General features: G+C 37.7%; 1 protein-coding gene across 1 annotated transcript; it reads left to right on the top strand.

Annotated features, from left to right (window-relative positions):
* Positions 1 to 3,309: 3,309 nt before the first annotated feature.
* VDAC2 (voltage dependent anion channel 2) lies at positions 3,310 to 13,754 on the top strand. Its single transcript, XM_008924320.3, has 9 exons — positions 3,310 to 3,326; positions 3,617 to 3,688; positions 4,698 to 4,747; positions 6,934 to 7,086; positions 7,175 to 7,227; positions 7,675 to 7,902; positions 9,087 to 9,237; positions 10,131 to 10,188; positions 10,914 to 13,754. The coding sequence occupies exons 2-9, from the start codon at positions 3,622 to 3,624 to the stop codon at positions 11,003 to 11,005; spliced, it is 852 nt and encodes a 283-aa protein (XP_008922568.1). The 5' UTR covers positions 3,310 to 3,326; positions 3,617 to 3,621; the 3' UTR covers positions 11,006 to 13,754.
* The last annotated feature ends 324 nt before the right edge of the window (positions 13,755 to 14,078 follow it).

The following is a 14,078-nucleotide window of genomic DNA, read 5'->3' as shown; positions in this document are numbered from 1 at the left end:
GCCCTGCGCTCCCTTCCCCTGGGGAGGCGCTGCGTTACTGCCCCTGCCTGCGGTGCTGAGCCTGTAGTGCATTTCCAGGCGTTCTCCTCTTAGTCTGTGCACTGGCCTGGCCAGGGTTGGGCTTGCGTGTCCACCTCCCAGCTGAGGTAGGGAGACAGTTAATGCAAGGGGAAGGAGGTGGATTTTCTCTTTTTTAAGCTGTATGTAGTATCCCTGTAAGCCAGAAGGTCAGAGTGTGTCCAGTGTATTTTAACAAATTTTGCTTTAAGTAATCTCATTTTTTCTGTTGCTGTTTACTGGGATACTGGGATAATTTGGGCATACTTATTGCTGCTTTTTAAAATTACATGAGTCCCCCTTTTTTTGTTAATAACCTGATCTGGTTTCTGGTCTGATCTTCAATATCCTGAGATCTTAAAATTGTTAGAAATCTTAATAGAAGTCTGTGGCATTCCTTAATTATAGGGTGTGGGATACTGCCTTGAAGGAAAACGGTGATGTAATAATTCCGATAATGTTAATACATTTTTATTTTCTTGGGGTCATTCTTTTTTCTTTTTATGGGAGAAGAAAGCATGATTGTGGCTCTTGAGTAACAGATTAATTAAACTTTTTCCTTCCTGTGGCCTGAAACAAAGATTAGGGTGGAGCTCTCACGTGTTTCAAATATATTCAGTAATTCGAGTCAATTATTTCTTAGTTATTTTTACAACAAACCTCCAGTTGCTAAATGGTACTTATATTTTAGTCCCTTCTAATTAGTTGTTTTTAAGTGAAAGACTCTTCAAAATTGGATTGAAATTTACTTTTGATTATAAGAATTTGCAAACCTAGCTAACATTGGAGGACATGGGATTGATTTTTTTTTTTAATGGCCCTGTTTTCATTTAATGAGTATTCTGATGGTGACACTGGTTTATCGGGGGTTTAGTATATTCAAAATGAACTTTTGGTTTCCTCTTTTCTCCTTGTCTGTCCCTGTTAGTATAGAATTTGAGCAGCAGCATGGCAGTTGTACTAACTTTTTATTACAAAACTTGCATGTGTAGGCTAGAATGTCTGACAAATACTGGCTAGTTTCCTTGCAGTGGGAAGAATGCTTAACTAGGCCTCATAAAACGGCAGCATCCTCTTTACTGTAATAATCTTTTGAATTTTGACATGGATACAAGTTTGTTAACTTCTCAGGACATTTCTGCTTAGCATAAATCTCTTGTCTGTGATGGTTATTTAGTCAGACTGGAAACATTAAAACAAAAGGGAAAAGCTCATTTATTTGCACTCAAAAATCATGTCTATGCTGAATGCTAATATAAAATTTTTAAACTAAAAATAATTATTCTTTTGAAGATGCTGGTTAGAAGTGAGATCCGTTCATTAAAGGAAACGTATAACTAGACCTTCTTTAAAATATTTTAAACTACTAAAGAATTGTACAGTTGCTGTACAGCAGAAATGTAGAAGGACTAGAGCAGTGTTCCCACACTCCCTTGTAATTTGGTCAATCATCTACTTCATTTTATTGAATAAATAATAGGAACCATTTAATGGCTTGTCACTGGGCTTAGGATCTGTTCTATAAACTTGAACCTTTTTAAACTTCACATGCTCTAAGTAATTTTTGTGTCTTTTTTAAATGTAACATTTAATTTAACTCCCTGGAAAAACAGACTTGTTGTAAGTTCTTGAGCAAGATAGATGTCTTGCTGTAGTGACCTGGTTGTAGAGTTTAGATGTCTTTGCTAAAGGAAGTTTTTTGTTTGGGTGTTTTTGTTTTTGTTTTTTTTGTGTGTGTGTGTGAAACTGAGTGTTAATGTTGGTGGCTCAGAGGAGGATGAAGTTGTCCTCTTCTGGCAGTAGGGAGATGGAGTAAGGTACTCTGGAAAACTGCCTTATGAATTGTAGAAAGTTAAGGAGCAGTCTTGTGCCTTTCCGTTGATTGTGGAAATAGTTTGGTGGTTTTTGGTTTTGTTGTTTTTTTTTTTTAATAGTAGCAGTTCATACAATTAGGCTGTATATAGCAGGTGTAATTAGGGTTTGGGGTTTTTTAATGTGGATGCTATTCTTTAACAGTAGTCTGCCTAATGGTGTGGTGCCCTGAAGGCATTTTTTTTTTCTAAATTGGATGTTCCAGGAAAGTTTTCCTTGCTATAGATAAGGCTGTGAAAAGATGGGAAGAAATGGTTTTGAGAAGGGGAAAAAAAGGGCTTGCCTTGATCCTGTATTAATGAGTACACTTTAGGATCTTGTGTAGATTTGCAGAAGATAAGCAGTCCTATAGCCAGATGATGGAAATTTAAATATTGGTTAAAAGTACTATATAAAAATGAAGTAATCACTTTTGCTTTCAGTTGGAAGTTGATGTGTGAGAATACTGCCCTTGTTATTTTTCAGGTTCTGAAGATACTTCTTCATTTACTTAAAAAAAAACCCCAAACCCCCTAAAACCCCACCACAGAGAGCAAGATAAACAGTCAATTATGTTAATCTGACTTTCTCTGCTAAACAAATGTGACCAATCAGTTTGAGTAGATAAGATTTTTGTTTGCTTGTGTTTGGCCTTTTCATGGCCTTATCTAGTTAGCTGCATTGTTCCCTCGGCCCTTTTCCCTCCTTTCACAGCATGAGGAGAGTTATTAATATGCTGGTTTCTGTATTTCGCAGCTTTAAAATACAGGGCCTCTGTAGCAGTGGCCTTTTGCTGTTGAAATCATGGGAACCCAGTCCCCGAAGAAAGGTGCAGATAGAGTGTATCTTCGCAGGGAGGAGGGCGATACAGGCCGGGGTCAGACCTTAGCTTAGTGTCTTCCATCCCCGGGCCGGGGCATAGCTCGTCTTGAGCGACAGATTCTCAGAACAGCCACATTGCCGGAGGCTCCCTGTCAGAGAAGGGGGCTCTGAAGAGAGCTTTTCTCACGGACCTGGCACTCCTCCTACTTGTATGTTTTAAACAAACAAGAAAACCTCCCAAATATAAACTCTTACATGCTATAGGGAGGAAAAACTTCAACAGATTGATTGCTAGTTAATGGCACTAGATGTTCTTTTTTAATTTGAACATTTGTATATGTTTCTGTATAATAAATATAAATAATAATGGCATGTCTGCCATATAAAATGTGGGGTGAAAATGATGTTGCAGAAGAGATATGCCTTCTTTTTACAGTTTCATAAATAAATCTTGTAGGATTTTCAGGTAATTTTCATAGGCATGTGTCAAATTTGACTTTGTAGAACTTCAGAGGATTAACTGTCTGCATTATAGTTTTTCAGATGTACAGTTTCCGGGTTTTTGGTGGTAACTGTGCCAACTCTGGAAATGTAAGGTATTAGTTTATTTCTAGTAATTAAAGGTGCATGGAGAAATGGACTTGAAAAATTAAGAACTGGGTGGTCTTATAATGCCTCTTCTGAGAAAACATCCCCTGTTCACAGTGACCTTCGCTGAAAATATGTAGGTGTTTCACAGAACACCGTAGTTGTGTGAGCCATTATATCCATTAACTGCCTTCATATAGATGAAACTGCCTTAAAGAGTATCTTGAAAGACTTGTGGTAGCATTTTTTTGTGTGCAGTGGAAAAAGGTTCACTATTAACTAGCTTTTTACCTTTCAGCTCCAATGGCGATTCCTCCGTCGTACGCAGACCTTGGCAAATCTGCCAGAGATATCTTCAATAAAGGATATGGTAAGAATAGTACCTTTTTTAACATACAGTGTTTGAGGTGCAACAATGAATTGCCTTTTTAAAATTGTATGTAAAATTGAATGCTTAAATGCCCATATTTCTGAGAAGGGAGAGGATGTGCTGTTTTTATATCATTGCAGTCAATTAACATTGTTGGAGGCTTTTTGTGGGCTGTTTTGATGTGAAGTCTGTTAAATTTTACTGCTCTAGCCATGTAAATGTCAGAGGTGTACAAATATGCAAGCATGTAAGCAGCAAGAGTAGTTTAACTTAGGAGTACACTTTGTTTACCAGTCTGTCTGTGCCACAACATTTGTTGATGTAGGAAGGGTTATATACCAGTGTAATGTTATAGCCTTTTTTGGAATAGAAAGAGGAAAGGCTATTGGGATAAAGAATCCTTCTACATTTTGAAATTATTTAATACCAGACAGTTGCATAGTTAAATTATTCTTTGTTACAATGCTGTTTCTTTCTGGTCTTTGGGAATGCATGTGGGGGCTTTTTCACCAAGACTGTTGCTCAGCTCTAGGGATAACAATGTGAATTGACACTCCCATAAAACCTGCTTATATTACAGTTCCAATGGTTGTGTATTACCCGGTGACTTCACTTTTGTAGAGTTTTACTTTGAGATATTTTGTCTTGGTGCTGAGAGGAAATGTAAGCAATGGCATTCCAGGAGTGGAAAATTATGTATTTCCTCTGTCACTAAATTTACTCTTGGAAGCCATCATTTGGTAGTTAAATGTACAGTGTACAACTGAGAGGCTACTCCCCACTTTCTGTGTGGTGATGATTGAACAGAACTCCCAGTTTGCTTTGGAGTAGCTTCCTTTACCTGCTGCAGCATCTAAAATTTGCACGTTGCTGAAGTCAGTCTGTAGTTGTTTATTTATATGTATATATGTGGCACACTGCTGAGACTGCTTGGAAGACCAACTTCTTGAAAAATGTGCAGGGCCTTAGTTAAGGCCTAATCGTGTAACTTTGACTTTTATTTGTTAAGGTTTTGGGTTGGTGAAACTGGATGTGAAAACAAAATCTGCAAGCGGAGTGGTGAGTTTAAATAACTTTTATTCATTATGTTTTCTTTCTGGATATGTTCTGATATTTAGTTAGAAGGGATGCTCTGCAGATGCTGTTAAGTATTTTATAGATTTTATGAATGATAAACTTCTGGTGTAAAATAATTTCAGAAGCCCCTAGAGATCTGAATGTAGCAGGGGTATTGCACTGTTTAGTAATCCTGGTAAGATAAAAGGGTTTGTTAGTTGTCCCTGGTCTAAGTCTGAAGGTGAACAAATAGCTGACAGATTTTTATGGCATTTTAATATACTGATTATAGTGCCTTGTGATGTTGTTTGTATTTGGTGGAAATTTCTGCCATCTTGATGCTTGTATGGAGTAGTTGGCATTGAATTAGCATGTTGAATCTTTGGCTCCACTGGGTATTGAAGTGTTGCAGTAGTGTTCCATGCAGGATGTCTTTGTCATGCAAGCAGTGCCCTCTGTAACTTTTATAATTTCTAGAGCAGACTTTGCAAGATATAAAAGTAGATTTTTTTTATTTTCCCCTATAACTGGAGCTTTAGCAGTGTAACTTGCTGTTAGAAAAAAGATTCCTGGATTATATACTCTGCTTTTTCCAGAGGTCTGTATCCTAACTGAAGCACAATTTGCAAGAGCCCTGTTATAGATGTAGGTGGTGGTGTTCTAGCTTGTGCTTTTCAAGAATGCTAGTTACACTGGTAAAACTCTCTGAAAAACCTAAGCCCTAATGTGAATCCCATATCAGTTTTAAGCCATTCTTCCCAGGAGGACAAACTGCTGGCATGAATGTACTGCAGACTTTTTAAAGCAGAGATAAGAGGTAATAATTTGCTACTCCTGAAGCTATTGCCACAATAGTGTCAGTCACACAGACCTGTGTAGTAGGAGCAGCACAAAGCAAGAAGTTAAACCTGAAGGTATTTCTGTAGTCTCTGCCCCTTGCCAAGAAACAGACCTTACTAGAATTATGCAATTATGTGGATAGCTTAGGGGTTCACTAACATAACATAAATAAATGTCTTGGACATGGTTAAGTTTGATCAGCCAGCATTAAAGAACAGTCTCATGCACGTTTGCTCTGTGCTCTCTGGGCTTGGACTGTCAGAGTGCTTAAGGACTTGCAATTTTAAATTTGTTTTTCGTTCTGGGGGAGGTGAGTGTGAGAAGTTTATTCGAAAATAATGTTGTGCATGGAGGAAGACAGATGAAATTTTTATTTATATGTTTTAGAAAGTTGAAATAATCAGCTTTTTAAATCATAAGGGCAGTAATATTTCAATGGAAAGAACTCTTTAACATGTATTGTAAAACCTGGCTTCCACTTCTGCTGTGTATTGCCTTTACTTTCTGAATAGTGGTACATAGAAACTATTCATTTTGTTCTTTGTGAGAATCCAAATAGTGAGAAACATCAGGGACTAAGTCCTTTAATAAAGAGATGTGAGTGATATTGGTAACTTCTAAGTCCTTTGAAGAATTCCAGGGAAGTCCATACTGTACCATAAAACCAGACCATTCCCTGAGCTCACTATTCAAACATGAATGTTACCCTTGTGTGTCATGAAACCAAAGTGCCAGGGAATTTTATAGATGTCAGTAAATACATGTGTGCCTGTGGCTGGCGTGAAAGGCTGGTGTGTTGGTTAGACTAATAACTCTCTTTAAAAATCAATCAAAAATCCAAACCAAACAAAAAACCAAACCACCCACTCCCAATTTGAAAAATCATGCCATTCTATGACATTTTACAGTTGTCCATAATTTATCTTTGGGGATGGTTGACAAGAAAAATGGAAAAAAAATACGTATGTGATCCTTCAAGAATTTTACTGGAGTTGCATTATGTGCCTTTTAGTGTTCTTGGCTTTTGGTTTAATTTTTAAGTTGCTCTTTGGGAGTATCAAACTTAGCCTTACATTAAAAGAACTTGTTTCTGCTTTTAAGGAGTATACTTGTGATGACTACTGTCTTGCTTTGGAGTTAGGTTGCAACCCTGTACAGTCTGTAATATTGGCAGGAACACTGCAGCTGAGATGGGGACTAGGGAAGTTCTTGGCCATGCCGGTCTCTCCTCTCCCTCTGCAAGTTGTCTACTGATTTTAAACTCGTATAGAATAACAAGATCTTAGTGTTTGCTGCAGAAAACACTGTATAATGCTTTCAGAATCACATGTACCTTCTGTCCCTTTTAGGAATTCACAACATCTGGTTCATCGAACACAGACACTGGAAAAGTGAATGGGAGCTTGGAGACCAAATACAAGTGGGCTGAGTATGGGCTGACTTTCACAGAAAAGTGGAACACAGATAACACTCTGGGAACAGAAATTGCAATTGAAGATCAGGTAATAGATTAGAAGAGTATTTATTTGTTTTACCTATCTAACAGAACAGAACTTATAGCTTTATCTTCTCTTCTCCCCCTTCAATTAGCTTGCCAAAGGCCTGAAGTTGACATTTGATACAACTTTCTCACCAAATACAGGGTAAGAATTGTTAACCTTTTTACCTTACTTAGGGCAGTAACAGCTGGTCTGTGGTATTGACAGAGCTGTTTGTATGGTTTGCTATCGATCCAAATTAGCAAATCCCAATGCTAAAGGATTATGCTATTAATTTTATTTATTCTGCTCTCATCACATCACTGTGGGGTTAGTACTGTACATTTAACAACAGCCCACTTTACTTATTGTCTGGGATAGAATACTTGGAAGATTGCAGGAGGGATTCAGCTGCTACTGCCTTTATCTGAAAATGCCTGTTTGCAATAGCCCCATGTGCTCTGGATGGGCTGCCTGTACTTCTGCCCGGCCTAGGGGCTGCCTGTGCATGGCATTTAGATACATTGTCTAGAGTCATATGGTTCGAGTTTTGCAGTTCATTGAGGAAGATCATGTATGCCTTGTCTTAAGATAATTGTTTCTCTGTTTCAGAAAGAAAAGTGGTAAAATTAAGTCAGCTTACAAACGTGAATGCGTAAACCTAGGTTGTGATGTTGACTTTGATTTTGCTGGACCTGCAATCCACGGTTCAGCTGTCATTGGTTATGAAGGCTGGCTTGCTGGTTATCAGATGACTTTTGATAGTGCCAAATCAAAATTGACAAGAAATAATTTCTCTGTGGGTTACAAGACTGGAGACTTCCAGCTGCACACTAATGTGTAAGTACTGAAAATTTTGTCCAGATTTATAGAAGCAGGCTTTCTCTGCCTTTCCTTCTAGTGAAAATACAAATGCTTGAAATATCAACAGGTGCTTACGAGGCAATTAAATAGAGTGCATTTTTCAATAGGAAACTAAATAAATGTAAAAGATACTTTGTATTTCTCTTCAAAACAGTAAACACCTGTGACTTGTTAGCACTTGCAGCAGGATACAGCTCGCATAATATTGAAGTACATGCCAATTGAAAGTTCAGTAGTTCAGTTATGCAGAACTGATCATAATGCTTTTTCCAGCTCTCCTATTACATTGAATTAATTGTATCAGACTACAATTTAAGGACAGCAGATTTGTTAGAAGTAGTAATTAGTGTTGCACTATTTAAGCAGGTAAATAGTAGCTTCTAGGGCAAGACTAGAGCATTGCTTTTGGACTTTTTGAGTAGGTTCCTCTTCTTGACTGTCAGGAATGAAGAGTGCATAAAACAATGTAGCTAAACAAGTGTAAGACATCTTGTTTATGCAATTTCAGACTTGCTACCTTTAGATCTTATGTGCTTTGGAGCAAGCTCGGAAAAACCTGCTGAAAAACAGTGTTTTCAATCTAGGTTAATAAAAACTGGTGGAGTTCTAGTGCATTTAGTTAGGTAGAAGTTTGTGCATTTGGAGGGGAAGGATGGGGATTGTGTCTGTCCAAATTCATGGAAATTGAGGAGTATGGGAGAAAACTACAAAATACTATGTAGTCTGGCATGTAAGAATTCCATTTCAATTTACTAATGTAAAACATTGTGACAGATTTTTTTAAAAAGTCATTTTAGGATTTTCATATGTATTCAATAGTCATGAATTCATAATGGCCATTTTCTAACTAACTTTTATCCATCAGTTTCATAAGGATGCGATCTGGAATTTTGTTCAAGGACTTTATTCAACAGTAGCGTGAGAATTGCAAGTAATACAAAGTAGCACTCTGAAATACCTCTTTATTTCCATGAATTATTGCAATTTAACAAAGGCTTTAGGGCAAAATAAATCTCCCCTTCTCTTGCCAAAAAATGAGAAACAACTCAAACTTTTGAAATTCTAATTTAAATAAAAATTTGAAGTAATAAAAAGAAGGGGAAAAAAAGGGGGAGGGTATGTTAATGTAGGAAACTTAACTTTTTTCTTAATTTGTGCAGCAATGATGGTTCTGAATTTGGTGGGTCAATCTACCAAAAAGTGAGTGACCATCTTGAAACTGCTGTAAACCTGGCTTGGACAGCAGGCAGCAACAGCACTCGCTTTGGCATTGCAGCTAAATACAAGTTGGATTCCACTGCTTCTATCTCGGTGAGTGTGGCTGTAACCTGAAGGGTTGTGCTGAGTACAGTGTCTTTTCAGTGTCTGCAAACCTGTGTACTATTAGTACAAAAAAAGATTGTGAACACTTGTAGGAATTACTCTTAACCATCCTGGCAGTTATAATAAAACCAGCAGTATTTAAATTCTGTAATGTCTGCAGAGTCTCTCAGAACCTGACTGTCAAATGCTGGGTCTACTCTAGAGAGTTTATTAAAAGAAAAACACAATGGGGAAAAAAACCCACCCTTCATGTCTAGTTCTGTAAGTTTACAGAATTTCTTTAAAACCAGTTTTTGGGGAGCTCTGGTGCATTCCCATGGTAAGAACTCCTTGCAGTAGTGATTAAAAAGGTTATAAGCACAACAGTTTTCTGTACATTACAAAGTTAGGATTGAACCTGGATCATTGGAATCATCCTGTTGTGGAAGTGATGCAAAGTGAGATAAATAAGTTTTCACATATTGTTTATGATATGTAGAAATAAGAAAATTTTTGCTGCTTGGCTGATTAGACTTTGTAATGCTAATTCTTTTGTAATAATACGAACATGGATATTTCTTCTGAAGTGGCATGTTTTGGGAGACTGGTGGTAAATGCCTGTGGCCTTCTGAAAAGGCAGAAATGGGGAAGTTCACCTGCAAAACCACATTCCAGTAACAGTTCTCCCTATTCTTAAATATGTTACTGCTTCAGCTGCAAGTACAGGGACAAGGGCAAATACTTGAAGGAGAGAATTCAGGAAGCAGAGAGGTATTGAAAGAACAGGTAAAATTTGGTTAAGCTGATAATGGCAGTGTTGCCATAGTTACTCTAGTTTCTAAATGATAACAAAGAACTAATTAGTTACCTTTCAATTGCTTTTGTCTTGTTTTTTTTAATAGGCAAAAGTGAACAATTCTAGTCTAGTTGGAGTGGGTTACACCCAGACGCTGAGGCCAGGTAAGAGTTATCACATGAATTATGTCACATATATATCTTTAATGCATCACAAAGAAAAATTGATCTATGTGTTTATATGCAACTATTTTCTTTCTTGAGAATAATTTTGTCTTGAAGGCAAAGTAGATGTTTTACAGTAGCTTATGTTGCACATCGAACCTTTATCTAAGTAAGACAAACTCCATTTTATCTAATGGTATTAATGCATTATATTCCTCGTTGATTTGTACAGGAGTGGACTATATTGTGTTTGACAGCTTAGTTTTAGGCTAGGCAAAGCAGGTTTTCTTTTTTGACATTGTTTTCTCTAATCATACAACACTGAATGATAGCAGGTCTTGAAAGAACGATTAATTGTCAAAAAACACACTTCCTGCTCTTCGTATTTAGTAAAAAAACCCTCCAGAACATAACTTGTTCTGACCTCGTGTCTGTCTGTCCACAATTTTCCTCCTCCTTTGCACACCTTAATGGGGGAAAGGAGAGCTCTTGTGTGTTTAGTAATTAGAGATTTTGTATATCCACTTCATAACACAGTGTTTACAAAAAGCATCTAGCTTGGTTCACATGACTAACTTTCAGTGGATTTCGTGGGTAAATATATTCTTCTGTAAAAAAAGTAATGAAATAGAAAAAGAGCTACAACTGGGACTCGTAGTGACGGAGGTTGGGTTGCATAAAAGCTACTGTGTGTGTTGTAAACGTGCTGCTTAAAAATCTTACAGGTGTGAAGCTTACACTGTCTGCCCTGATAGATGGAAAGAGCATCAATGCTGGTGGCCATAAACTTGGTCTTGGCCTGGAATTGGAGGCTTAAAAAGGTGAAGAAACTGCTGCAGAGAAGGGATATCAGAAGAATTTGGCCTTAAAATGTATTTCCAATGTGACCAGCAGGCTTTTTTTTTTCCAAGAAGGATGACCTAGAACAAGAGCTGTATTTGAAGTATTTAGACAGTTACTTGTTAGCTGGTTTCTAGTTAAATTGGTTACCCATCTAGTTAAAATTCTGCATTAGTGCAGTCACTTAAACATTATTTAAATGTATTTAACTGTTTAATGCGCTACCCACAAATAATGAAATAGACATTTATGAAAACTGTACAATTGTGTGCATGTTTGTTTTTATGTTCCTTTTAACATTCGATATTGCCATTGAATGAAAAATGGATCAGTGGATGTTTTGAAATGAGGTCAACAAGTCTGTTGAATCACCTGAAGTAGAAATATATTTGGTATCCCAAGACAAATTATGAATAAAACAAGTACACACACATACTTGTGCCTCAGATATTTTAAGAGTCAAGATATGAGGGTAGTGCTCAGTTAAGTTTTAAGTAATCCAAGAAGTAGTGCTCTGTACCTTTGTGCAATTAAGGACCCCCACCCATGACAATACTGAGTATAGGTGAACAGTTGGATTCCTCAAGCAAGTTGAATGTGCTTTTCTGTCAGGTAAGGTTTGTCATGACACAATGGTTTAATTCCCCCTGTGTTCCACAGGCAAGATGTACTGTGTCCCTAGTTGGCCTCCTGATGCAAAGACTGCAGATCAATGTATGTGGCACACTGAGACATATAAAAACTGCTCCTTAAAAAACCTCACCACAAACACACCTTTGCTTATACTTGTATGAAGTGAGATGTATCTCTGCAATTGAATGTAACAGTGTAATGGTTTAACAGCCTGCTTATCCCAACTGCTGTGAGAGGTTTCTGCTTAAAATGACTGAAATAAAGACAATTTTAAATGGAGATGGAGGAAAATGCATCTGATCTTGCTTTCCCTTTAACAAATAAATCCTGGCAGGTATCTGTTTTAAGTCTAGAAACATACAGAATAATGGGAAAACTCATGTTTTTCCAGGATAGCGTTGAGAGAGAATAGAAGTATGAGGGATATTTGGTCTGTGAACCTAACAGCCCCTAGGGTCAAACGTAACTAGCTGTGAATGCATTTAATGTGGAATATATTAAATACATGTAGTTGCACTGCTTATGTTTAAGAATGGTGACTTACTGAGTTCAGGAGAGTGCCAGGAGCCCACTTAGAGTCTCTCAGAGCTGAGAAGTGTCTCTTGATAATCTCGCAGTCTGTGGTTCACAGCAGCTTCCTTCGTAGGGCAGGTGGCTAGCTTTTGATCAGAGAGCTTTTTCTCTGGTTTGATACTGGATTAGACTTACTGCCCATAAAAGTCCCAGTGATTTGCTTGAGGCCTTGTTCCATCCCCCACTTGCCCTCTTAGTGAAATTCTCACGTGAAGTACTTCGTTGTGAACTGCCTGTGTTGAGGCTTTAGCTGTGAAGTAGCTGAGTGTCTTTGCAGAAGACAGAGCAGAGCTTAAGCTTCCAGCTCAGGGCAGGGTTACCAGTGTGTTTGACTAGTTTTCTTACTCGAAGTACAAATGCTTTATCATGTACTGCTGTTGTCACTAAATGCCCTCTTCTGAGGAGCATTTCCACCTCTTAATGGTGGAAGAAGCATGTAAGGTGCAATTTGTTGCTCTCATTGCACATTAAGGTCCATAATACGTATTTTCAGTTTGAGGTGTTTTTATGTGCTAGACCACATAAAAGCTGGAGACCACGCAGCCAGACATTGAATTTTAGTACCTATTCTCTTTTTAGTATAACCGTGTTTGTGTACCTGTATGCATTGTTCAGCTGTAGCACCCAGGCAAATAAGGGACTGCATCTTTTGCTTATGAATGATGCCTTGTTTGCATCCTTAAACCAGCGTAGCTGCAACACTGATGTTTCTCAGCTTTTGATAGGACTGTAATGGTCTGGCACTAATTTTGTTTTTTTTTTTTTGGTAGTGGTATTTTGTAGGTTTTGGAATTTTTGTTTTTTGAGAAACAAGTACTCTAACCCTTTTCTTCACTACCTGTTCCTCTAGCTGTTTTTCTCCTGAGGTCACAAAATGGATAAGTGAAATAAAAGCACATATTGCAGAGTTTCTCTTCCACTCTTACAAATGAGTAACGGAAAACTTGAACCTACTCATTTTACTCTCTTTTTATGTGCATGACTTTACTAGTCCTCAGCCTTTAAACTTTAAGTAGTGTTATTTGTTATAATGCTGATAGGCAACTGGAGAAGTAAAGGGCTCTGCAGTAGTTAAGAGAACCGTGAAAATATGAGATTTCCTAATATATTCTGTCATAAATCACTACTTTGAGCATAAAAAGGAAGTTCAGTGTCTATTTCTTGACATCTGTCAAGGCTTATAAAAATGGCCTTCAAACTTTCTTTTCAACTGTTAAAGAAGCTGGTGGTGTATTTGAATTTTGTGGTAAGCAATGTTGGTAGTTTCAATAGTTCCATTTTATTAAAACATGTAAAAAGCCTTAATTATAACTTTCAGTGCCAGACAGCCTTTCCTCAGGTGTCATTCTGAATAAAAAAAAATCCACTTGAGATAACCAATGACCAGAACATCATTCTCCATCTTGTTTGTGTGAACTGTAGCATTGCATTCCTGCCTGGTACAGCTGGAGTAGGGGTTGTCTGTGTATATTGCAAGGGGACTTAATCACGCTTTCATAAATAAAAATCCTTTCACATGAGATTATGGTGCCCTGGATTTCACAAGTTACTGTCTGAGTGACCTGAACATTTACGTTCTTGTGCTGTAGAAATTCTCCAGGTTGGTTCAATTAACCTTGCACTCTTCACAGGGTTCAGCTGGGGTGCAGTATATTCCTAAATCTGCTTCTTGCACACTGCAGTCATTCAAAACCGGGAAATTTGGAACTATTTGGAAATGGGCACAGAAACCTTTTGCCCGAGTGTTGGGACAGAGGTTTTTACCTTTCCCTTGGCTCTGGATAAAGCCAGGCAGCAGTAAGTGTGCTTGCTGCCCTCTAATGTCCTGTTCTGGTGTTTGGCTT

Source organism: Manacus vitellinus, unplaced genomic scaffold, assembly GCF_001715985.3.
Source record: "Manacus vitellinus isolate BGI_N305 unplaced genomic scaffold, ASM171598v3 scaffold_15_pilon, whole genome shotgun sequence".
Taxonomy (NCBI): Eukaryota; Metazoa; Chordata; class Aves; order Passeriformes; family Pipridae; genus Manacus; species Manacus vitellinus.
The sequence above is the reverse complement of the archived record's forward strand: the minus strand, read 5'-3'. Positions and strand labels throughout refer to the sequence as shown.